This window comes from Zalophus californianus, chromosome 13, assembly GCF_009762305.2.
Source record: "Zalophus californianus isolate mZalCal1 chromosome 13, mZalCal1.pri.v2, whole genome shotgun sequence".
Taxonomy (NCBI): domain Eukaryota; kingdom Metazoa; phylum Chordata; class Mammalia; order Carnivora; family Otariidae; genus Zalophus; species Zalophus californianus.
The window spans coordinates 80,987,902-81,013,317 of NC_045607.1; the positions used below are offsets into that span (position 1 = coordinate 80,987,902).

Consider the following 25,416-nt stretch of genomic DNA (forward strand, 5'->3'; position numbering starts at 1 on the left):
TTGGAGATGTCTGTTTTTTCTCATTATCATTCTTCCATTTCCTGCCACAGTCTTAGCATATGAGCGGTGATTGCTGAGCCCTGGATGAATAAATACATGAATGTAATGTAGTGTCTAGACTCTGGAGAACCTTGAGATGTCACCTTAAGGAGTTTAGACTTTATGCTCTAGAAGTTTTTTGAACAAGAGTCACATGTGAAAATTAACGGAACGATGACTGTAAGGTAAGTTGGGAGGAGAGTTTAGTGACAGAAGAAGTCTTAGTCCACCATTTGAATGGTTCATTTGGGTGAAGGCAATGGCCAGTGTAGAGAGTAGCAGGATGTGGGAAGAATGTTAAGGAAGGGCCCATACAATATGAGAGTACACGGATGTGGGGGGAACAGTTGAGGAGATGGTGTGTGTGTGTGTATTTACATATATATATATAAATACTAAGTCTCTGAATGAGAGATCAAGGACAGAAGGATAAAACTATGGAAGCCAGGAGGAGATGTTGGTTTGTGGGTAGGGAGAAGAGATGGGGTAGAGGAGCAGGACTTGCAGACAGAGCTGTCCAACAACAGGGGTGGCCACAGGACTGAAGCTCTGGCGGTAGCCAGGTCTGGAGACAGAGATTGGAGTCATCTGTACAGAGGTGAATGTGAACCCCATGCAAGAGGCTGACATATCTGGGAAAGAGAAGATGAGTAAAAAGGACCAACAGGGGAAGCCTAGGGTTTGCAGCTGATTTAATGAGCCCAGACGGGTGAAAAGAGCCAGGAAATGACTTGTAAAAGGGACAGTCAGACAGAACTGGGGAGTAATGACATAAAAGCTCATTCCCACCCACTCTTTAAGAATTCAGCTGAAGGGTCAACCACTTACTCAGCAATCTTTTTGACCTACACCCTCAAGCTAAACAAGGTGCTCCTTTGGCACTGTTTGCATGCATCTGCCAATAGCAAAGTGGTAGGCTAAATAATGGCCAGTTATAGCCAGTTCCTAATCCTTGTAACCTGTGAATGTTATCTTACATGGCAAAAGAGATTTTGCAGATGTGGCTAAATTAAGAATCATAAAATGGGGAAATTATTCTGGATGGTCAGAGTGGGTCCTAAATGTAATCACAAGTGTCCTTAGTAAAGGGAGATAGAGATTTGACACAGAAGCAGAAGCCAAGCTGACCACTGAAGCAAGATGCTGACTTTGAAGATGAAGAGGGGGTCCATGAACCAAGAACAGAAGAAATGTAGCTCTAGAAACTGGGAAGGGCAAGAAAACAGATTCTTCCTTCGAAATCTCAGAGGGGGCAGGGCCCTTGATTTTGGCCCAATGAAACAGACTTCTGACCTCCAGAAATGTAAGAGAATCAATGTGTGTTGTTTCTGAATATCAAGTATGTAGTAAATTGTTATAGTAGCCATAGGAAATTAACACCAGCACTGCATTCACTGCATTATCATTTCAAGTGAGAGTTACCTGTTTCCCCACTAATGTATAACCTCCTCAGGAGACTGTGATGCTCTTGGACCTTGGTATTCCTGGCATCAAACAGAGTGCTAGACACAGAGAAACACTCAAATAAATGTTTGGAGAATGGCTGGAAGGAAGGAAAAAGAGAATCAGAAAAAGAAGAAAAGAGAGGGAGGGGGCTTCAAAATAGAGGGAGTGGTTGACAAAGGCCTATCCTTAAGCTTGAAACCGACAATATGAGTGCAGAGAACTTGGGCAGGGTTGAGCTTCATGCCCTACAATCCACTCCCCAGGAACCAGGAATCCCAAAACAAACTGGCGCAGGCCATTCCTAGGCAGAACATCAGGGTAGAGATCAGGTAGACATCAGTAGATCCTAAGGTGAACCTAACCCAGCCTTAACTCTAACCCTTGCCCTAACCCAGGACAGAGGGGCTAAGCATGTCGATTCCTCTGAAAACCCAAAGGTAGCATCATCTGAGGGCTGAGTGTGCAGGCTCAGGATCCACAAAGACCTGGGTTTGTATCCGACCTCTGTTTCCATCTTAAAAGCCTCAACAAGTTACTGAACTTTTCTAAGGCTCAGTTTCTCACCTGTAAAATAAAAACTAATGATTCTTCCCAAGATTAAATGAGGTGATCAATGATAAGTGTCAGGCATGGAGTAAGAACTCAAGAAATGTGACTTTCTGGCTTTCTTATTTCTGTGTTTCTTTCAAAGCCAGACAGCAGACAATTGGGTAAAGCCCAGTCCCAAGAAAACTGGGGCTGGAAACAAGGCAAGGAACAGGTCCTGGTCAGAGCTCGAAGATTCCAGGTGAGGCCATGGCCGGTGGCTGCAGTGGAAAGAGAAAGGAGGTCCCTGGAGATGAAAGAAGTAGGAGATCACATTGTCCATATGGTAATCAAGGAAGTGGGAATTTGTGTTCATTATTGAAAAAAGAACCTCCCTGCTTCCAGACTCATCTCTACCTACACTCTCCTCCCTCCAGCCACAAGGACTATCTTTCAACAATAGAGCACTGGTCACATGTCACTCCTCTACTGAAAAATGTTTCTACCAACCATATGATTGGAGGGTTAGAGCTTTCAGTCCCACCCCCTGACCTCCAGGAGGTTAAATAAAACACCGATGGTCAATGATTTAATCCACTCCACCTACATAATGGAGCCTCCACAAAAGCCCACAAGGACGAAGTTTGGAGAGCTTTAAGATTGGTGAACAGGTAGAAGAGCTCCATGCCCTTTCCCCACACCCTGCCGTATATATCTCTTCCATCTGGCTGTTCTTGAGTTGTTTCCTTTTATAATAAATCAGTAATTTAGTGAGTGAAAAATATAAATAAGTAAATCAATAAATATGTTTCTATTTCCTCATCATTTTCAGAATACAGAAAGGGTTAGCTCGGTGATGGGTATTAAGGAGGGCACATACTGCGTGGAACACTGGGTGTTATACGAAAACAATGACTCATGGAACACTACATCAAAAACTAATGAGGTGTGGTGACTATGTTTTGTACACAATCTTGCATGTTTTGTACACGATCTCTAGAAAAATACATAAGAAATTGGGAACAGAAACTGGCTGCCTGTTGGAAGGGGGGCAATACCAGGTCTAGGTTACCGGAACAAGGAAGGGCACTTCCTAGTCACTACACCTCCTTTGGTGCACTGGAGATTTCCTATCATATGCGTGGACTTTCTCTTTAGGTATAATTTTTTTAAATCCCAGTTCCAATATTTATCAGCTGTTTGACATTGACAACTCGTTATTTAATCTCACTAGACCTTTGTTTCCTCCCTCATAAAATGAGAATAAAACTATGACCTTCCTCATAAAGTGGGTATGAGCATTAGATGAGATAACACAAGGAAAATGCTCCAAAGAGTGCCTGGTATAAAGTAAGCATTCAATACCATCAGTGCTACCTGTTTCCATAAATACGGTGGGCGAGATACTCTAAAGGGCCCTCCAGTTACAAAATAATTATATGTTGCCTAAGACTTTTAAGTCGTGCTTCTAGGTAGCACTTGCAGGACATAGGGGAAGCATCAAGGTCTTTTTTCTAGTCTGAAAGAGGAGCAGTGAACAGTAAGCTCGGGCGAAATGCACGGAAGCCTGAGAGGTCCCTAGCTCCCAAAAATCCTTTCTAGAGGACCACATCCCTATACCCATTTCACAGATAAGACACACGAAGAATACTGACTAGCCCATGATCATAAGATCCTTTGAATAGTAGAATCCCTTCTCCAGTTCAGGTATCCTAACTTCTAGACTAATATATTTTCCCATAATATTTAGTTTATTAAATCCCCTTTACATACAGCTCCACAAAAATCCAATTATTAAGTTTTGAAAAAGATCTGTATTGGATGAAGACAAAACTGAGCTTTATTTTTTTCTCAGGCTTTATGTGTATATTCCTTGCCTCTTGCTGTATCCTTTATATAGTTCTAGGAGAGTCATTTTTGCTAACTAGAATTCTATCTTTAAAATTAATATGTGCAGGGGCACCTGGGTGGCTCAGTCGGTTAAGCGTCTGCCTTTGGCTCAGGTCATGATCCCAGGGTCCTAGGATCAAGTCCCGCATCGGGCTCCCTGCTCGGCCAGGAGCCTGCTTCTCCCTCTCCCTCTGCCCCCCCAACTTGTGATCTCTCTCCGTGTGTCAAATAAATAAATAAAATCTTTAAAAATAAATAAATAAATAAAATTAATATGTGCAAATCCCCTCCCCTCTCCCAAGCTACTGCAACTGGTTCATTCCAAGAGCTCAGGGATAATTATGTGTTTTCATGAACACAGCATGATTAGCCAAACCTGTGGACCTAATCCAACTTTCCTGTTGTATTTTGATGGCAACCATAGAATGGTATTGACGTCATATTCCCTAAGTTTAAAGGGGAAAAAAGCTTTATATTTCTTTCTGTTTGTTTGATTTACAATTCATCTCTCTTCATCCCATTGCTCACTGGATGGGACACAGTTGTAAGAAATAATAAAGATTGCCTCCTCCTGGAGGTTTGGATGTAGGGCACCCTTCCCTGGTCTCAAAGCTACATTTTTTTAAATTTCTATTTTTTTCTATCATATATGGTGAAATTGAAAACATCTTTGTTTCAGTTTTTCATTTGTCACTTTAATCACAAAGCTTTTCCCAATTCCCCTGAAAAACCAAATGTTTTTCAATTTCTTTTATTTTTGTTAGTTTGGATTTTTTTGGGGGGGGTTGTGTGTTGTGTTTTGTTTTGTTTGTTTCTCAATTTCTAATTCTAGTGCGAGCCCACCAGCCTGCTTGGTTGTTGTTTATTATTTGTTTGTTAATCAGACTGACCGCATGTAGAAAACAGGATGAGAGTAGAGAGGCAAAGTTTGGGTTGGTTGTTTCTGCCAAGACTTCCTACCTGTGATTTGGGGTAGTTCTTCAGATAAGTCACACCACAACAGCTATTCCAAGGTTTCGCCCAAGTAGGCAAAGCCTACTTACAAAGTCAATATAAATGTGTAACAAAATCATGGTGGCCATCCAGACAGCATGCATTCACAGCAACTAAATTAAGTCAAATCATGTCTCCATTGTCAAAAGAGTAGATTAAAAAAGATCCTGTGTGGCTCGGTCGTTAAGCGTCTGCCTTTGGCTTGGGTCATGATCCCGGGGTCCTGGGATCGAGCCCCGCATTGGGCTCCCTGCTCTGCAGGAAGCCTGCTTCTCCCTCTCCCACTCCCCCTGCTTGTGTTCCCTCTCTCACTGTGTCTCTGTCAAATAAATTAAAAAATCTTTAAAAAAAAGATCAAATCTAAGTCTGACAAATATTTCACGTAACTTAATACTCTCTCCCTCGTTTGCCTGTGCTCTCTTTATAGAAGCTCTAAATACACTTGACATTAGGTTTCACCCGCCCAACATATTGTGAGCTTCACTGAACTCCACAAACTCAACTCCCGAAGCTCATGAAAGAGACTCAGAACAAGCCCAAATCCTGGCCTTACAAATTCCTCTCCTGTGTGGAGATGGATGCCAGCCATGAACCGATACATTTGCTTTCCACCGCTCCTGAAGCCCAACTACTCACTGGCTCTAAAGCTCTAACATGGAACAGCACAACAGTGTTGTTGAAAACCTGATTAAGAATGAGCAAATTGTGGATCTCGCAAAGGACACATAATTGCTTTAGAAGGTGCACTGACAAGTTGTCAGAACCCCTTAGGAGTTTTCTTTTGCGAGACAAAAAGCCAAAAGCAAGCAAAAATTTTTATCACAGAAACTGCTGACTATCTAAGGCCACCACGTATCCCCATACAGTTGAGCAACAGTGCAGCTTTTCACTTCTGCCAGAGCTGCTCAAAATACAGACTTCAGAACTAGACCATATGGATTTAAATCCTAACTCCACTAGTTACCAGCAATGTGACCTTGAACAAAGGTCACTTAAACTGTTGATGACTCAGTTTCCTCATCTGCAAAATGGAGCTATAATGGCACTCAATTCACAGAGTTGTTGCAAGGATTGAGTTAGTATATGTTAAGGACTTAGACCAGTGGCTGGAACATCAGAAGTGCTATACAATCTTTTGCCTTTATTAGAAATAATCATTTTCTTGGCTATTCATCCCTCAAATATTTGCTGAGCACATTCTATTTACTTGAGCTCAAAAGATGAGCTTAGAGCCTATGGCAGCAATGCCACTAGTAAAAAGAAACTACTTTAATGGCAGTACATCTTCCTTTGCTCATCAGTTTTCTCAGGAACATTCCAACATTTTCTAAAAATGCCAAGTTCGGGTTGTTTTCCAACTGTTTCATGAGAGTTACTGCATATATACCAAGGGTGAGAAATTGCACTGAAGCGTGGGTGCTGACCAACCAGGTGGGCTCATGGGCTTGTCAAGTGATACCAATCAGTAGGCCAACATGCAGCTTCTGGAATTCAGTCATAAACCTCCACAAAATCAGAAATATCCTCCGGGTTCATCTGTGAAAGTCACACCAGTGCACGCCAAGAGCCTAGGACTGGGTGCCTCCCAATCAAATCACTGCAGACAGAGTTGGGGAGGAGAAATCCCAAGATTTGGCAGGAAGTTGCTTAAAATATGCTTCTTGGCCTCCCTTTTGTCATGTTCCGTAATGCATTTCAACTGATAACAATCCAAGGCAGCATACACTGTTGAAATGCACATCATATGCCCATCAGACTGCTAAGGATTCAGATATCTGTGTGAGAAATAATCCTCACCTTTCAAGAGTTTATATTCTTGCTGAGGAAATAAAATTTATGTGCACATAGGAAACTGAAAACAATGCATGGTGGCATGTTTTTACAGGCCAAATTGACACTACAGATGGAGCTGAGAAAACTCACAGAAGGGAGAAACCAGCGAGGACTAGAAAAATCCGGTTGTCTTTTGGAGGAGGTGATGGGTAAGGTATGCATAGGGGAGAGTGAGAGGTAAGGGTATTCAGGGTATGGACAAAAAGATGGGGAAGCCCAAAGACAGGGCTCAATGTAAATGGATAGGGGTTTTTAGTGCCATTTGTCACTTCATTGCATTTCCACATCCTCTCCTCTTACTGTCTTCTTACTCTATCTGCCCAATGATTTGGCATTTTGGAAGCCTCCAGTCCTTTCTGGGTTTCTAGGTATAATTCTCCTCATTCTAATTTCAACTGGAATAAATCTAGCATAAGTTTTCCTGTTTTTCTCCTTCTTCTACTTGATTGTCAGAGAAAGAAAGAGACAAAGAAAGAAAACCAGAATGATTATACAAGCCTGTGTTCATATATGTAAGGATTGCAGTTCTCCTTCTTAACATGAGTCACTTAAAAGTTGTTTTTCTCAGCTGGATTAAATCTTCTTTTCAAAGTAATCCACCAGGAAGGATGGAAGGGGTGGGGTTTTCTCAGTTCCCTTGGAGAAAGCAAAAGTCCAAAAATGCTTTCCTGTAATCAAACTGCATTTCGAAATAAGGAAAACATCTGGTTTTGTGGTCTTTCCTAGTTCCATTTTCTGAGATAAGACAGTAAAATGATTATTAAGCAGGCTGCAGCTACTTCTAAGCTGTAGCACATCCATATTTGCCAAAGCTTTGGCATCCACTCAAACATTTGCAAGTGGGCAACACCAGCATGCTTACATAAGTTATGGAAGTGAAACATGTGTACAAAAAGTCCTCAAATAACCTAAGAATTGGAGAATAAGACATATGTGATTTGTTTATATTTTATTACTGTTAAAAGTCACCCTATTATTTCTCTCGTAGGATAAACAACAGTATTATACATTTATTATCTCAAAAGAGTTGTCTATGATCACCATCTGCATTTTCTTATCTTCCACCCATTCCAAAATCCAAATCAAGTGGATTGCCATTCTCTTTCTTTACCAAAATAAGTTTTCTTAAGGTCAACAATAACCTCAGGTTGCTAGATCCATTGCACATTTTTCCAGTATTATTCCTTCAGTAACATCTACCATCTGCTCTATTCCCTCCTTCTTGAAGTTGTCCCCCATCCTTTGCCTTCTATGACACCACCCTCCCGTGGTTACCCTCTGACCCTTGGGTTGGCTTTCTCATCCTCCTCGTTCTCTCTTTTTTTTTTTTTATTGTGTTATGTTAATCACCATATATTACATCATTAGTTTTGGATGTAGTGTTCCATGATTCATTGCTTGCGTATACTCTTTTAATCAAAACTCAACCACTGGAGTTAATATATTCCTGTTCTCTCCTCAACCCTTACTCCACATTTTATATCTCCCACTCAGATATCTCCTCGGAGCTTCAGACTTGCAAGCCAACACCTCCCTGACATCTCCACGTGGATGTCAGAAGGGCACCTCAACTCAGCACGATCATAGCAGACCTCTGAGTCTGCCCTCTCTGGGTGGATCTCTTCTTCTGTTCCCTCAGCCAGTGACGGCCAACACATCCATCCACTTGTATAAGCCTGCAACCCAGGGGAAGCTTGTCCCTGGCCCTCTCTATCCAACCAGTCACCAAATCTCACTGATTTTTTGCCTCCCTCTTGTGTCACAGATCTGCCCATTTCTCTCCAACTCTACCACCATCTGTGTGTCTCTTTCCTGGCCCACTGCAATTACCTTCCAACTCATCTCCTCCAGCAATGACTCTTGCTCTGCTCCACAGTCCAGTCTGTTTTCCTGCAATTTTTACTCAGTCACTCTGCGGTTCTTGTTTATATCTACATTTTTAAATGCAAATCTTATCTATCTTCCTCTATCTAACATCTTTCACTGGTTTCCCATTGCATTGCCCTGGGAATAAATGAAAAACCCTGATGAAAAAAGCCTGATGCTTATCTCTCTGGCCTCCTCTATTTCCACCAACCCACCTTCTCCACCCTCCATCACAACAGTTACCAGTTCCTTCTCCCCACTGTCCTCTCTGCACAGGCCTTTCCTCTATCTTTCTCTGCCTAATTAACTCCCATTTAATCTTCAAAACTCAACTCGAGTGTCACTTCCTTAGGGTTGCGTCCTTGAAGCATCTCTTCAAAATAAGCCAAGTCCTCTGGTTTCACACTACATGGCATTCTGCAGTTTTCTCTTTTAGAAATTACATACTTTCCCATGCTCATTTGATTTTTGACTCTGAGTGCAAATAAGGCAAAATCTGCATCTCTTTGGCTTATCACTTTATCCCAACCCCTTGAAGTCTTTGCTCTTTCCTCACCAGCTATTGGGTCATACGAGCTCCAAGCATACTAGCTCCACACAGGACTGATGAGTCGACAGCAGGCTGCATCTTCACGAGGTTCACATGCTCCCACTGAGCCAGGGACCTAGTGTGGCTTCCCTCTGTGTTTTATACTTCAAAAAAGGGTTAAGGCTTCCATGAGACCGATCTACACATGTCAGGAGGAAACAACTTCTAGGTGAGTAGTATGGAGGAAAAACTGCCCCATCTGTGCTCCCCAAGGAATTGCACACGGGGCACAGCAGTCCGTTCTGTCCTTTCTTTTATTCAGAAGCATTTACCGAATGCCAATTTGTGCTAAAGCCCTAGGTACTAGGAGGGACAGGAGATGGATAATAAGAGCTATTATTCATGGAGGGCCTACCATGTTCCAGGATTGTAAATTATAAGTGGCAATTTACAAGCAATATTCTAAGGAAATTACCATTTTATGTATAAGTGAACACTTAACAAACCACAGTACAAAACCAAAGGGAATAAGCAATCCTCTATAATCTACATTATTCCAGATCCTTAACATAGTCTGAGTTAAAGACATTTGAGAATTTTATGAGGTCTCAGAGTTCCAATTAAAACCTACTTTGCCAGGTTCTTAATTATTCAGTAGGACATGAAACGAATTACAACTCCCAGTGGCCAAATACATTGTATCAAGCATCTAGATTAGAAAAACCCTGAGTGCTGATTCAAACAATCGGTTATTTGAAAGATATTTTTAGCTAGCTGTACATTTTGCTGACTCCTAAAGTGAACTTTTCCAAACTGGTTATCTTGCAGTGAGAAAATCCAAACACCATTTATTTATCCAACAAATATTCATGAGTGCCTACCATATGCTAAGAGTTGTGGATACGAATGTGATAAAGTCATAGCCCCTGCCTTCAAGGTGAGGTTACAGAGGATAACCAAGAGATAAAGTAAGAGCTGCAAAGAGGTGCCAAGCAAAAAGTGGGGCACAAAGGGGTTAGCTAGACCTGGGAACAGGAGGGCTGGAGATAACGATGATACCACTGAGGAAATGACACTTACAATAGTCCTGAAGGGTGTATTCATCCAGCAGATGGAAGGTGAAGGAGGAACGTAAACAAAAACACAAAGGCATAAACGATATGGAAAGTTGGGCAAACACTCAGCAAGGCCAGGGGTAGGTTCATCCCATAGTTAAGCAATGGGGAGCCGTAAAAAGATTTTAAAGAATAAACTAGTTTTTTATTTTATGTTTTTAAGATTTATTTATTTATTTATTTGCCAAAGAGAGAGAGAGAGAGAGAGAGAGAGAGAGAGAGAGAGGCCAAGCAGGGGGAAGGCAGGCAAAGGGAGAAGCAGGCTCCCGGCAGAGCAAAGAGCCCGATGCAGGGCTCAATCCCAGGACCCTAAGATCATGACCTGAGCCGAAGGCAGACGCTTAACCGACTGAGCCACCCAGGTGTCCCTAAACTGATTTTTTGAACTTGCACAAGGATGTTGGTAGCAGAACTGTTGATGGTAGGCAAAAGGTAGAAACAATTCAAACATCCATCAACTGATGAATAAACAAAATATAATATATCTACACAGTAGATAATTATTCAGCCATTAAAAGGAATGGAGCTCTGACTCATGCCACAACATGGGCGAACCTTGAAAACATTAAACTAAGTGAAAAAAGTCAGGCACAAAAGGTCACATGCTGTACGTGTCCATGTATATGAAACATCTAGAATATGCAAACCTAGAGAAAGAAAGCAAATTCGCGGTTGCTGAGGGGGGAAGGGAAGAATTAGGGAGTGATGCTCCATGGGCTTGATGCTTAATGGGCTTCCCTTTGGGGTGACAAACATATTCTGGAACTAGGGAATGGATGTGGCTGCACGACATGGTGACTGTCATAAATGACACTGAAGTGTACACTCAAAAATGGCAAACTCTACGTTAAATCACAAAAGTGAAACAAAACCAAAAAACTAACAATACAAAAAGTTATAGAGTACAACATAAAAATTCTCCTCCGCCTTCCCAACTCTCCACTCCTGCCCTACAAAAGTATTATTTAGGTTTGTAATTTTAATATTGCCTTCTGGAAATGTGTTTTGTATGTGTGTAGATACACACATACAAACTGTGGGTGCATGGAGGGGGCTGTATGATCACACGATACACTTTTTCTGTCCATTTAAGTTATGGGAGAACATCAGGCCTTTAACATTTCTACAGCATTAGATGTAAGCCTAGAAGAACTTGCTTTTAATTAGAGTTACTGTATCACGGCTTTAGCCTTCAAAGATGTTTTTTAACTCATGAATCAACAGCTTGTCGATAAATTGAGGTCGACACCACTGGGTTTTCAGGCGGGGTTTTTACTGAAAAGGTTCATTCTGCCAAAATAATTTTTAAAAACCCAGGCTGAGAAGAGAGAGAGCACTGTGGCTATAGAAACAGGACTCATGGGGGTACCAACCTGAGCAGGGCCAAGAGGGGAAGAAAAGACTTGAAGGGTATTTGTTAAGTGGTTTCAGGCAATCGTGCCTGAATAACTAATTCCTGGGTCAAAAATCAGCATTTCACAAGCAGAGGGACCAAATACAATAGTTGAAAGGCTTTGAAAACCGGATCTCAGTTAGAAGTTAAATTTGAAGTTAATGTGATTTATCCTTTAGCATTAATAAACTAGTGGAATTAAGTTAACTAAAAAATGCCTTCACAAAGGAAAAGGGTATGGCTTTTTAGAAAGCAGGAAACAATGTCAAAATCATGCATGAGATAAGATCTTTTGGGAGATGATCAACATGTATTGCTCAATCTTAGAAAATGATTGCTGAGAAATTCCAGGAACAGGAAATGTTAGAGACCCAGAAGGGAAGCAAACTCCGGTTACACCCAGCAGTGTCGCTCTACAGCCTCAAAGAATAAGTCCAATTGTGCTTTTCAAAAATCCCTCTGGGACCTCATCTTACACCTGTCAGAATGGCTACAGTCAAAAAGACAAGAAATAACAGGTGTTGGCAGGGACGTGGAGAAAAAAGAACCCTTGTGCACTGTTGGTGGGAATGTAAATTGGTGCAGTTGCTCTGGAAAACAGCATGGGGGTTCCTCGAAAAATGAAAAATAGAACCACCATTTGATCTAGTAATTCTACTACTGGGTATCTACCCACAGAAAATGAAAACACTAATTTGGAAAAGATATGTGTACCCCAATGTTTATTGCAGCATTATTTATGATAGCCAAGATAGGGAAGCAACCCAAGTGTCCATTGATAGATGAATGGATAAAGAAGATGTGGTATAAATATATGATGGACTTAAAAAAGAATGAGATCTTGCCATTTACGACATCTTGCCATTTACGACAACATGGATGTATCCAGAGGGTGTTACGGTGAGTGAAATGAGTCAGACAGAGAAAGACAAATACCATAGGATTTCGCCCTTATGTGGAACCTAAAAAAACGAAACAAATGAATACACAAACAAAAAGCAGAAGCAGACACATCAATATAGACAACAAACTAATAGTTGCCAGAGGACAGGAGGAAGAGGGATGGGCAAAACGGGTGAAGGGGAGTGAGAAATACGGGCTTCCAGTTATGGAAAGAATAATTCACAGGGATAAAAGGCACAGCATAGGGAACAGACTCAGTGGTATTGTGATCGTGTTGTATGGTGACAGATGGTAGCTACGCTCGTGGTGAGCATAGCATATAGACTTGTGGAATCACTGTTGTACATATGAAGTTAATGTACTTTAATTAAAAAAAATATATCTCTGGAATTAGAAATGTCTTTTTTTACACATCACACCTGAATGTCTTTGTATTACACATTACATTCAACGCGCTTTATTGACCATCTAATTGGTACTGAAACAATAGGACAAAGCCGAGGGGCCCTAAGGACAATAGAATTTCAGCCCCCTTATGACAGGAGGCAGCAGGGACTCCTGGAAAGAGCTCAGACCTTGGAAAGCGGACAAGCATGGGTGTGGATCTTGGCTTTGCCATTCACTTGCTGTGACGGCAGCGGAGACAGATATGAGCCTCCATTATTCATTTGTAAAGCAGGGGTGAGGAAGAAGAAAAATATGATCAGGAGGCTATCTCATCTCAGGAATTGCTGATGTACAAAGAATCTGTCAGAGTCTGGCACACAGTATGACTTAACAAATGTTACCTTCTCTCCAGTTCACCTCCCATTTGCCAAAGAACTTCACGTCAGCTCAGTGAGTGAGAACGTTCAATAAAGCTATGTAGCTTTATTGGTATTTGTCTTTCTCTGTCCGACTCATTTCACTCACCATGATGAAAGGTAAAAATGAAATAATTACTTCAGTGAAAGAAAAATAAGAACGGTGGCCAATATTTATTGTGCAATTACTACGTGCCAAATGCTTTACACACACTATCTCGTCTGTCCTACCATTGCTTCAGGGTGCTATTGTTGTCCACATTTTGTAGATGAGGCTGCCAAGGTTCAGCTATGTTAGAAAATTCATCCAACTAAGAGGCAGAGTTGGGATTTGAATCCGCATAGTCTGACTCCAGAAGCCATGCTCTTAACCACCAGAAAAACCCTGGTTTCAATATATACGCCAACATTTATGGGAGAACAAAAGGCAACCCATTCCACTTCCAGGATGATGGCCAGGGAAACTTTGGAGAAGAAGATGACATCAGCATGGCGCCTTGAAGGAAGAGCAAGATTTTATTTTGACAGCGGTGGAGTGCAAAGGGGGGTATGAAAAGGAGGACTATTCCAGGCTGTGAGATTGGCAGCAGCAAAGGAGGCAAAAAAGAACACGATGTGCTGGGAAACAGTGAGGAACTGGCAGGGACAGACATCCCTCGGCTCACGGACACCTCATGGTGTAAACCAGTCATGGAAATCCTCCCCCCATTCGCCAGAGAGAAGGAAGGAGCAGGAGGAAGTATTAGAACAGCAGGCTGGGGCCAAACACGTCATGCCTAGAATGTGTCATGCCTAGAATGTCGGTCAGGGGCATTTGGATCTCAGAGATAACAGAGAGCCACAGGTAGGTGTAAATGAGGAGATATGTGATTCTACCCATGTTCCAAGAACGGAACTGTCAGGCATGAGGAGGCGGTATCAGAATGGGGGAGAGCAAACAGCCAGGGGGCAACTCTATTCATTTAGACAGAGGCAATGAACGGCTGGACAAGGTCAATGACAATGGAGACGATTGTATGTATATACAAAGGTAGCCAAGACGTAAACTGGCCCGCTTGACTACTGATACGGGTGCCTGAAAAGACACTGACATTTGGGGCCAATAAGAAGACAACAGAGATGGGAAAAGGGGAAGGCAGTAAGCAGTCCTTTGAAAAATAATATGATTCTTTGAAAAAAGCAGTGCAATTGTTAGAGATGCTCTGGGCTGCAATTAATGGAGGTGTAGACAAAAAAGACATTTCATGGGCACCTGGGTGGCTCGGTTGGTTAAGCAACTGCCTTCGGCTCAGGTGATGATCCTGGAGTCTCAGGATCGAGTCCTGCATCGGGCTCCCTGCTCAGCGGGGAGTCTGCTTCCGCGTCTGACCCCTCCCCCTCTCATGTTCTCTCTCTCATTCTCTCTCTCTCTCTCTCTCAGATAAATAAATAAAATCTTTTTTAAAAATCTAAAAAAAGGCATTTCATTCTCACGCAGAAGAAGTCTGAGGGCAATGGGCAGTTCTAGGAACAATTACCTATCCGGTGACGTTATTCATGGATGTATCTGATGATGTTCAAAGACGGACTAGGTAAGTGCCTCTGAGATCCTCTTAATTTTTTCCTCAGAGTCTCAGACAAAGGCGGCAGCAGCTCCACTCCTCACATGAAAGCATCCAAAAAAGGAAGACCTTCTCTCACCACCTTTGTTAAGGAGAAAACTATTTCCAAGAAGCCTCTGAGCCAACCTCCTGCATGTCAGAACGTCATCCCTGGTCACCCTTCACCACCGGGAAGCTGGGAAAATAAGTATCCCACCATATGATTTAATACAGCCACATATTAGCTCTCTAACTCTCTCATCAACTCCAGCTGACCTGACCTAAGTCACTATCAATCCTGTCCACCTCTCTTCATCGCCACTGCTGATAACCGATGAGGTTTATTGGGTGTGTGCTACGTGCGTGCAAGGCATTATTCCACGCACTTCACAATTACTAACTCGCTTAAGCCTTCCAACAACCCTATGAAGTGGATTACGCTAATTATTTTATACATTAGGAAACTGGGAAATAGAAATGTTAAGTAACTTCATCAAATTCACATACATACGTGACAGAAGCATTCTTAAGAATTCCTATCTTACCTAAAACTAATGTAACACTGTGTATCAACCATACTCAAGAAAAAAAGGTACAAAAAGAAATTTGTATCTTAATTGGCACACTACACTGCCTCTTTTTTTAAATATTTTATTTGAGAGTGAGAGAGAGCCCGTAGAGAGAGAGCACGAGTGGGGGGAGGGGCAGAGGGAGAGGGAGAAGTGGACTCCCTGCTGAGCGGGGCTCAATCCCAGGAGCCTGGGATCATGACCTGAGCTGAAGACAAGTCTCAACTTCCCCACCTGTAAGTGGGAATAACAACACGATGGGATACTAAATATGATGTGCTAGGGAACCTGTCAACAAACCCTCATTAGAATCTTTCTTCCCAGATGCATCTTTGTGTCCCATTGGGCCAATGACATGAGCTGGGAGGCTTCACAGCTGAGATCCGGTGGCCTCCCCACTTCTCACATAGTGCCTCGCAGGCCACGGCATTCTTCTCCACTTGTTGGTCTGCATGATGCCACCATGTGGAAATATGCGAAAAATACTAGAGTGAGTAAGAGGTTAAGGGTTTGCTAGTGATGTGGGAAACTAAAGGCAGAAGGAAACGTAGATAAAATTAAATGTCCTTATAACCTGCAGCCCACTGACAGACACTTGAGATAGGCAGATTATAATATTCCTCCAGGATCCTGAGTCTTCTTTAGCAGATCAAAGTCTGTTTGGAACTTCCCTTATCTTTACATCTCCCAACCCCAAGGTTTATAATCACTTGCTCCTCACAACCCCGGAGCAGCAGAGAACAGCAGGTAAAAACTCTCTCGGGCCACGGGTCTTGTCCCTGTGCTTTAACAAAAGCACCATTTTGCACCAAGATATCTCAAGAATCCCTTCTTGGCTGTTGGTCTGGACCTCACCCTACCAACACCAACACACAAACATTCAAAAACTACATCACTAGGAGCAGAGGGAAAGAAGGCGACAGAATAAATATGGCATGTGTTAGGTATCCACTAAGTGCCAGGCATTTTCATATATTATCTCATTTAATACTTAGCAAAAGAAAATCTGATTCTACAAATGAGGAAACGGAGGTTCAGACAGGTTAAGTGTCTCACTCACGGTCTCAGAGAAAGTAAGTGGTGGAGACCAAACTTGAACCCAACTCTCTGGTTTCTCCATAGGACTTGCTCCTGCCACCCCAGGACACTACCCTCAAAATGATTCTCTTCCTCGCGCTTGCTTCCAGGTAAGTGTGCATTAAAAGACCCAAGGCTTCTTTTAGGCAAGTTTAAGGTCAACCTGATCCTGTTCTAGGTGGGAAGAATTGGCTATTTAGTAGTATGGGAGCATACAGCATCTCAAAATTTCATTGAATATCTGCAAATAAATTACACATGCTAGAGTCTTCCTTTTAAAAAGGTACATGCCACTCAAGTAGAAAAACTAACTCTGAATTCAAAATGCCCCATACTAAAAGGTTGATTAGAGAATTTTTTTTAATTAACCTAATTTTGAATGAGCTTTAATTAATGAATTAAAAGTAGTCATTATCATACTCTGGGTCTAAATGAAGTTACATGACATGAAAGCTGAGGTCTAAAAGGAGAGAGAAGACAGAGGAAGTCATTCTCCCCTCTCTCACATTCAACCCTAGACATGAGCTCGAAACGAAGAACTAGTTCCCAAGATCCCATAGAACTGGTTCCAACACACAACCCATACACTGTGGTTACCCAAAATGTAATCCACCTACTGCCTGCCTCCAAATCTCCTGGGACCTTGGCTGGAATGCCATTTCCGGGGCCTGCTCCAGGCATATAAATTCACAGTCTCTGAGGATGACTCCCAGGAACCAGCACTTTAACAAACACCCCCTAGATGTTTCTGATCATCCCAAAGAGTGCGAAGAACAGCTTTAGGAGCTCAGTAAAAATGTAAACGTCATGATGACTCCACATATTTATTTTACGGGGAGTTAATTTGGTATAAGAAACTTGACTTTTTTTTTTTAAGATTTTATTTATTTGACAGAGAGAGCACAATTAGAGGGAGAGAGAGGGAGAAGCAGGCTCCCTGCTGAGCAAGGAGCCCGATGTGGGACTCGATCCCAGGACCCTGGGATCATGACCCGGGCCGAAGGCAGCTGCTTTACCGACTGAGCCACCCAGGAGTCCCTGAACCTTGACATTTTTTGAATAAATATTATCCCAGCAACTATAAAGGCAAAGCATTCCCACTTTCAAAATGGGGGAAATCAAATCTTGAAATATATACGGCACATTCTCCCCTTACACGTAGTCCACAATCAACTGCCTTGCAGCTAGAAGAGAAATCAACAGTTACCACCAATTCACTGATTAGGATGTTTCACAAGGCACTCGATTAACTCACCTTTGTATTCAATTCCTAGTTAATTTTATCTTGTGAGGGAATGGCATTTTTCTAAATTTTTAACTTCAGTATGCTCCTTAGTGGAGAATAGACTCCCTGAGTCAATGGTTTCCTTCTTCTGTACAACCCCCAGAAGAGGTAATTTTTTTTTTTTTAGATAAATTATTTCCTTCTCTGACTCCTCTCTACTGGTTGAAGACAGTCTTCAAACCCACCCTCTTGCCTGCTAGCTTACCAATTAAAGTTCCGGATATGGGCAATTAATTTTTAAAAAGAAACCCAAGAGTTGAACAGCTCCTTGTGATTAGGCAAGCTCCTCTTTATCCCTCCCCAGTTTAGAGGTCTCTGTTCCGTTGTTTCTTGGGACTTGCCCCAAGCTTAAGGGTTCCTCCAAACTTGAGGGTCAAGGACACAAGGCAATAATTAAACAGTCTCCCCATCTGGGGGAGCTCTGACATTTCCATCACCTTGGAAAACAGCAGCAGGCTCCCTGAATATGCACAGAGAGAATAATTTTTATGCACCATAAGAAAACAGGGTTCACTTATCCCCAAATGTAAGAGTCACGATTCAAAACTGTCACTGACTGGGAAGCATCTTTAGTCAGGAATAGTATCTTCAAGCTGACAAGTCACAAATAGGTGTACTTTTGCTAACCAGACTGGTAGTTGGGAAAAAGCTCAAAAATATCCCATCCTCATCTTTATTTTTTTCTGCTAAAAATGGAATGGCTTCCACTTACCAAACTAGCCAAGCCACTGCTGATGGAGGTACCACCTCCGGCACGGGGCGTATGCACAGTAAATATTAGAGATCAGGTTACCTAGGTCGTTTGTAGAAATCCCGATTTTGGAAAAAGAAATATAGAAGATACACTCATAGAAGACATTTTGAGCCTTAAAATGGAACTGCTTGCTCTGATGCAAATGGGCAAATGGCTATGGGGAGGCAGGGGGGGACATGGATAATTTCTCTCAGACTATCCTTTCTAGTATTATAAGTTATCTAGTTGGAGTCGTTGGTACATTGTCTGTTGAGTGAGCAAGTGAATGAAATCAGTTCTTTGCTTATTATGTGCGCTGAAAAGGGCTAACCAACATTAACCAAGTGACCCCTCCTCTCTTGTTTCTTCCACAATAAATTCAATCAGATTTATGGAGCGCCTAGCCTGTGCCAGGCACTGTGCCAGGCGCCGGAGATACAAAGATGAATGAAGCAAAGTTCAGGTTTCTTAACGATTTCTTAAGATTTGCGAGGGCATAGCCCCGCTCCCCCTTCCACTGCAGCCTGGACGGCTGCTAACCAGTCGTGGGAGTGCGTACTCTACAGCTCCCTGCTTCTGGGAGCGCGTTACTCCCAGGCCAGCCCACGAACCTAGCGACAGGGCTCTCCCCGCGTTCCCCAAGAGTCAAACAATCAAGTTCAACTCAGGAGCTGCGGCTCTCGCTCCGCGCGGAGCGACTCCGGGCTGCGCAGCGCACCGCGCGGGATTCCTTCCACCTGTCCGCGCGCCCGTCGGGGTGCGCCAGACCCCGCGCCCGCTTACTTTGCCGCTGTCGCTCACGCCGAGGAGGTGATCCCGCAGCACCTCCATGGGGCAAGTCCAGGTGGAGTGGATGAATGTCCCTCGGAAGATGTGCGCCAGGGACGGCATCGGGGCGGCACACATGTCAGCGGCGGCGCGCGGCGCGGGGTTCGCGAACCGAGGAGAGCGCACCCGGCGGAGGTGAGGCGAGGGGTCCCTGCGACTTGCGGGCTGCTGCTGGGCGCACCTGCTGGGGCCTCGGACTGCCCCCGCTTTCCCGAGCAACAGCCTGCCCCCTGCAGGCCGCGCCCAGGGGCGGGCTTCCTGCCTCCTCGATGCCAATAGGATTTTTCTCCTGTGACTTGGCTCCGCGCTCCCTTGGGGTGTGGTCTTTCTCTCCTCCCTGTGTTAGTTTTTGATAGGTTAACTCTTTGAGTTTCCAAAATCATTGCTCACAACGCAGTACTTTTAACCTCGGGTGGCTGAGTTACCGACCCAGGGGAGAGAGGAGAGGGAGATAAAGGAAGGGGCAGGAGGAGCCCAGGGTTCCAGCCCTGTTCCTTAGCTGGTCACTAAATTTGCTATCGCTCCCTGTCCCCCAGCCTCCTCCACCTTTCTTTATTGGCATACCTAGAGTTGCGTCTGCCTGCTTTCTCTTGCCCTTTAAACCTCGGGCTATTTGTGACCAAACCTTGTACGTTCTCAACCTGTAGCACCCTCAAGGTCTGAACGGGCACAAGTTCAGGAAAAGGTGCAAGGGTCAGTTGGAGCTGCCTGCTTTACCGACCAGTTTCATTTTCAGTTTCTGCAGGTTGCAGAATTTGTCCTAACCTGATGTTCTGAAAGCAACTCTTAACGGAATTACGGGGCCCTCCACCGGCAGAGGTTGATCTGTACCCCAAAGCCCCTCTCTCCCACCTTGAGGCCAGTGTTTTTGGCCCTTGTGTCCCTCCACAAACAATTCCATTTCCCGTCGTTCTCACACCTAAAATAAATGAATCTCTTTGATTCAATTCCACTTGTACCCGGGGAGAAAATTAAGTTCTCAAGCTGAGTGGCTAGGAATGGCAGTGTGGCATGGCGTGCTGGAAAGAGCACCGGATTAGCAATTAATAGACTGTGGTCAAGGCAGCGAGCCTCGGAGTCTATCTTCTTGTGTGAAAACGGAACTTAGACCGGGTGGTTGCTAAGACTGCTTCCAGATCGGCATTCTTTCCCCGTACTGCATTCACAAAGTCCTTCACTAAGTTCCTCCAGGAAGACCACCTGGTTTCCACTCATGCCTCACACATTCGACTCTTTCTGCCCCTAATGCCTCCTGAGGATCTCCACATGACTGGCTCGTCTCATCACTGGTTTGCCTCCAGTGTAGCTTTCCCGGGTAACCTTCCCCCACCACCAAACTAGTAGCAACACCCCACCCCCGAAATTTCTATTCCATCAATTCATCTTGTTTCTGCCATTGTATTTATCATATCCATCCTCATATATTTCATGTGTTTTCATTTATTTCTGCCCCTCTTGCCCCAACACGCACACACAGAGTAATGGAAGCACCACAAGACCAGGGCTCTTATGCCTAGAACCCTGCTTGGTGTTTCATACATATTTATTGAATAAATGTATGAATAGTTTTTGGGGGGAGCAGAGCAATAACCTGAGATAAATATCTATTCTGGGTCCTACCTACAGGATAAGGGTTTCTCGTTTCAGGGCATGAGTGGGCTTTCTCTGAATTGTCACCATTATGACACAGGGCTAGTTTACATAAATGATTCATTCCGTTCTCAGCTCCCTCACCTCAAGGAAACTCTGCAGTCCAGGGCGCATTGAGGTGGCCAGTCACCCTACCGAGGAATCAGAATTGGGAAGCCCTGAAGCTAAGAACATTGCACTTGCTTCTTGAGGTGGCCGTATTAGCTCTTTCTCCTTATCGTTGTCTCCTGATTCTGCAGACTTTGCTCCCTCCTTGTAGTTCCAATGGCCAACACAGTGAAAACAGCCTCTTGACCCTAGGCTTGTCTACCTACGAACCTCAGAAAGAAAAGTGAAGAAAAGGTCTGTGTCTTTGTTTAAAAAAGGAGTCAATTAAGTGTTTCCAAAAGAGGTATTGGTTCCCTAAAACAGATGCAGCTAATTTTTTTTTTAATGAAAGCAACCTGAGTGACCAACAATAGAGACTAGTTTAGTAAATTAGAATCCATTTACTCAGTAGACTATTATGTAGTTGTTAAAAATGGAGGAACTATGTAGCCACATGGGCGTTGCATATAATAAAATGGTAAGCTTTTTAAAATGTCATTTATGCTCTGGTTAAAATCATGAAAAACCTATAGGCATAGAGGCTAGAATTTCAAAGTGGATCTAAACAGTGGGTAGCATTCTACTGAGGAAATGGAATTGCTAGGGAGTTTTGTCCTGATGTTTGTTGACGTTGTTATGTGTGGCTTATGGAACAAGTAATTATTGTGTAGCTTTAAATAAAGTTCATCTTAAACAGAAGGAATGGTCATGGGCCTCCAGGGGACACAGCATTAGCACTCCTTGGGGGTTAGCTCTTCCAAGCAGTACTCTCCCAATTCAATTCCCAGCCAAGTTGCAGTTACTGCACTTAGGATACGGTAGCCTCAGTTCAGCCAGGTGTCAGGAAATCACGGTAGCCTCAGTTCAGCCAGGTGTCAGGAAATCTTGGCTTCCCAACTATTCTCATGTGTTTACCACCCTCGTCCTTTACTTTGCTGGTCCCCCGGCAGTTTTGACTCCCATCTTGGTATCCCCTGGGAAATGTTCTCAAGGCCACGGAAGTTTGGAGGAAGAAAGGAGTGTGGAGCTTTTATATTCACCTTTGAAACATGGCCCAAGCACATCACAAGACAGCTTCTGGTTAATATGGTTATTCTGACTCGGCAAAGCATGTCCTGTGCTTCCAAAGTCTCAAGGAAATAGCAGTTTCTCTTCTTCAGCTCTTTCTATAGCCCGCGTTTATATTCATGCCATATTAGAACTGAAAGGACCTAAGAAGTTAGTGTTCAATGTGCATTTCCCTGCTATTTCTTCATATCACTATTCTGTCAGCAATGGCTCGTTTCAACCCTCACCAACTCAATTTCTCAAAAGGAAATCCAACAACGGTATGCACTTTCAGGGCCCTACCACACGTATCACCTCCTTCTAAAGAAAAGAGACGCTCCTTGGTATGGAGGCTTCCTGAAGCCCTCGCTGCTTCTTCGGGCTCTTCTCCCTCCAGTATCCCACATACTGTGCATCTGCTTTGCTCACGATCTCTGCCTGCAGCGCCCTTAAGCCACCTTACACCGCGCCTGCCTTATTCTACTACCCACTCTCCCCTGGCTAAATCCTTCAGCTTAATTGCCCATTCCCAACCCCTTCCAGAACATCTTTACACCTCCTTGCTCTCTCTCAGGTACTAAGTGCTCCTTCTCTGAGTTTGTGGGGTGCTATAATTGTCCCTTTATTATTTATCTCCACCAGAAGATTGTGTTCTACTTAAGGACCATGTCTCCTTCCTTTCTTTCTCTGTATCCCCTTAACATAGTGCCTGGCCAATAGGAGGTACTCAATAGACTTATATAAATATTGGATCTCAAGTGATGGCTCTATTGCCTATATTTTCGTGATTAAAAAAATCTATAGGGGCGCCTGGGTAGCTCAGTCATTAAGTGTCTGCCTTCGGCTCAGGTCATGATCCCGGGGTCCTGGGATCGAGCCCCACATCGGGCTCCCTGCTCGGCGGGAAGCCTGCTTCTCCCTCTCCCACTCCCCCTGCTTGTGTTCCCTCTCTCGCTGTGTCTCTCTCTGTCAAATAAATAAAGAAAATCTTTAAAAAAAATCTATAGGGGGGGTGTGCTAATGGTGATCAATTCATTAGGACTAAAAGTTAAGAAAGAGTTTCATTTCGCTTAGTTTTCCAACATTTTATTATGACAATTTTCAAATACATAGAAAAGTTGAACAGCTTCATTTCTCAAGATCACAATTCTCCCTACTTTAGATGTAGCCAGGTGATCTCAAAACCCCACAACTACTGGGAGGGACCAGTGTATTATGAACCTCTAACTGCCTGAGGCAAATGACAGGAGCATAGCATGATCAGTTTTGACATTTTGGTCACTTTATTCATATAATTATACCCGTAGCTAGTCAACCTCTCCTGCTAGACAGAACTTGACTACTGAAAAACGCTTTCTCTTCCACGATCTTATTCTGAGCCTCACAACAATCTTATAAAGTAGGAAGAGGATATATATATATTTTTTAAAAGATTTTCTTTATTTATTTGACAGAGAGAGACACAGCGAGAGAGAGAACACAAGCAGGGGGAGTGGGAGAGGGAGAAGCAGACTTCCTGCGGAGCAGGGAGCCGGATGAGGGGCTCGATCCCAGGACCCTGAGATCATGACCTGAGCCGAAGGCAGCCGCTCAACGACTGAGCCACCCAGGTGCCCCGGAAGAGGATATATTTTAACCATTTCAGAGATGGAGAAACTGAGGTTCAGGGGAGTTGGCCTGTCTATCTAGTTAGTATAGGATGGACCTGGCTCTTGACTCTAGTTGCTCTCACACATTGTCTCATCCCAGTAGACTGCAAAGAATTTTCCATTCAATTTTGCCATGACTATGTCGGTGCACTGTGGGTTGTCATTTACAACTTTCATATTACACGTGCTTTTCCAACAGTTGCAGTGACACACAGATCTACCCCAAAGTGAAACCAAAGTGGGACCAATAGACCTCAGGGAGAACAATCCAGTCAGCGCAGGTCAGTAAAATGATGCAGGGCACAGGTCAGTAAAATGATGCAGGGAGTAACTCATGTTTTCATGAGGCACAGAGAGTGAAGGACAGGCAGGTTAAATGAGAAGCCACTTTCCTCTTCCAGGCAAGAGAGAAGTTGTCACTGCACAGTGAAATAAATGCCTGCCTATTTTATTTATTCTTCTTGTGTAGCTAAATCTATCAGTTTCCATGGTGCCCCATGTTCACCATGGAAACTCTGACAAGCTTGTTATGCTTTAGAGAAGAAAAAAAAGGCACACCAAGAATCTGAGATGGGATAAATGCATTCCTTTTAAAACTGTGTTCTTCTGAGTAGGAAGCCTTGATGGATAGCAAGTCATAATGATCTTGATTTTCCAGTTCTTAAGTGGGAACGCAGGTTTGCATTCCCACCAAAGGAGCACCCTTGGCCCCCCAAAACTACTTTATCTGTGCAGCAATAGGTTATGCCTGTGAGTATCTCACTTCTGCATTTCCTGGCAACAGAAAGATGGCTCAGTCCTCATTTTAGCTGATTTTTATGAGCATATTGCACTAGTCGCTATATATTTTTTCTGTTTGTCCATTCAACCTTTATTGGAAATCTAAATTAGGATAGGCACTACGCTAAGCACCATTGATATGACACTGTTTGAAACAGATATTGTCCTGCCCATATGCAACTTACACAATTCTTTCATGAATTGGTGCAGGAAGATTTTTTTCCTGGATGGAAAGCTTTCAGTACCATGTAAGTAGGTATCTCCATCATGTACTCATACTGCTGATCCTTAAAATCATGTAGCACCTTAGCCAAGATTAGCTTATACACTCTCCCACCATGACAGCAAGCTCAAAGCAAATACAACCGACCTGGTATTACTTTGTCTACATTTCTGCCCTAACATGGATTCTATTATCTAACATTTAATATGAAGGGAGATGCACTAGATAGAATCACTATTTCTAGGTTCCAATCCGGCACAGCCACTAACCAATGATGCCTTGGGAAAGTTATTCTACCTCTTCTGGTCTTGGTTTCTCCTTCTGTAAGATGGGAAGTCACATACTATCACTGGTTCCATATTTCTTTAGCTTCAAGGACTCATTTTGTTATTTCTCCTACTTAAACCTTAAGTTTTCAAACATTTCATCCATCAAGATGAGATAGACACTTGATATAAGTAGATGTTGAATGTTTCCCCATTTTTCATGAATTAAAGACCAAATTAACTACCAATCAGAACTGCTAATCAATATAAACTATCCAATATTATCATGTTGAGTTAACATAACTGA

At 43.2% G+C, this 25,416-nt stretch overlaps 1 protein-coding gene across 5 annotated transcripts in view; it reads right to left on the reverse strand.

The window, feature by feature from the left end:
* Positions 1-19,635, reverse strand: part of GDA (guanine deaminase) — a 71,645-nt gene extending 52,010 nt beyond the window's left edge. Inside the window, exon 1 of one of the 5 annotated variants that reach the window (XM_027614970.2) lies at positions 19,363-19,632. In XM_027614970.2, coding sequence (XP_027470771.1) covers positions 19,363-19,485 — 123 coding nt within the window. In that variant the 5' untranslated portion in view covers positions 19,486-19,632. Of the gene's footprint in view, positions 1-17,816; positions 17,915-19,362 lie in introns of those variants that run through there. The other 4 variants (XM_027614969.2, XM_027614968.2, XM_027614972.2 and 1 more) reach the window with 4 other exon arrangements.
* Positions 19,636-25,416: the final 5,781 nt, after the last annotated feature.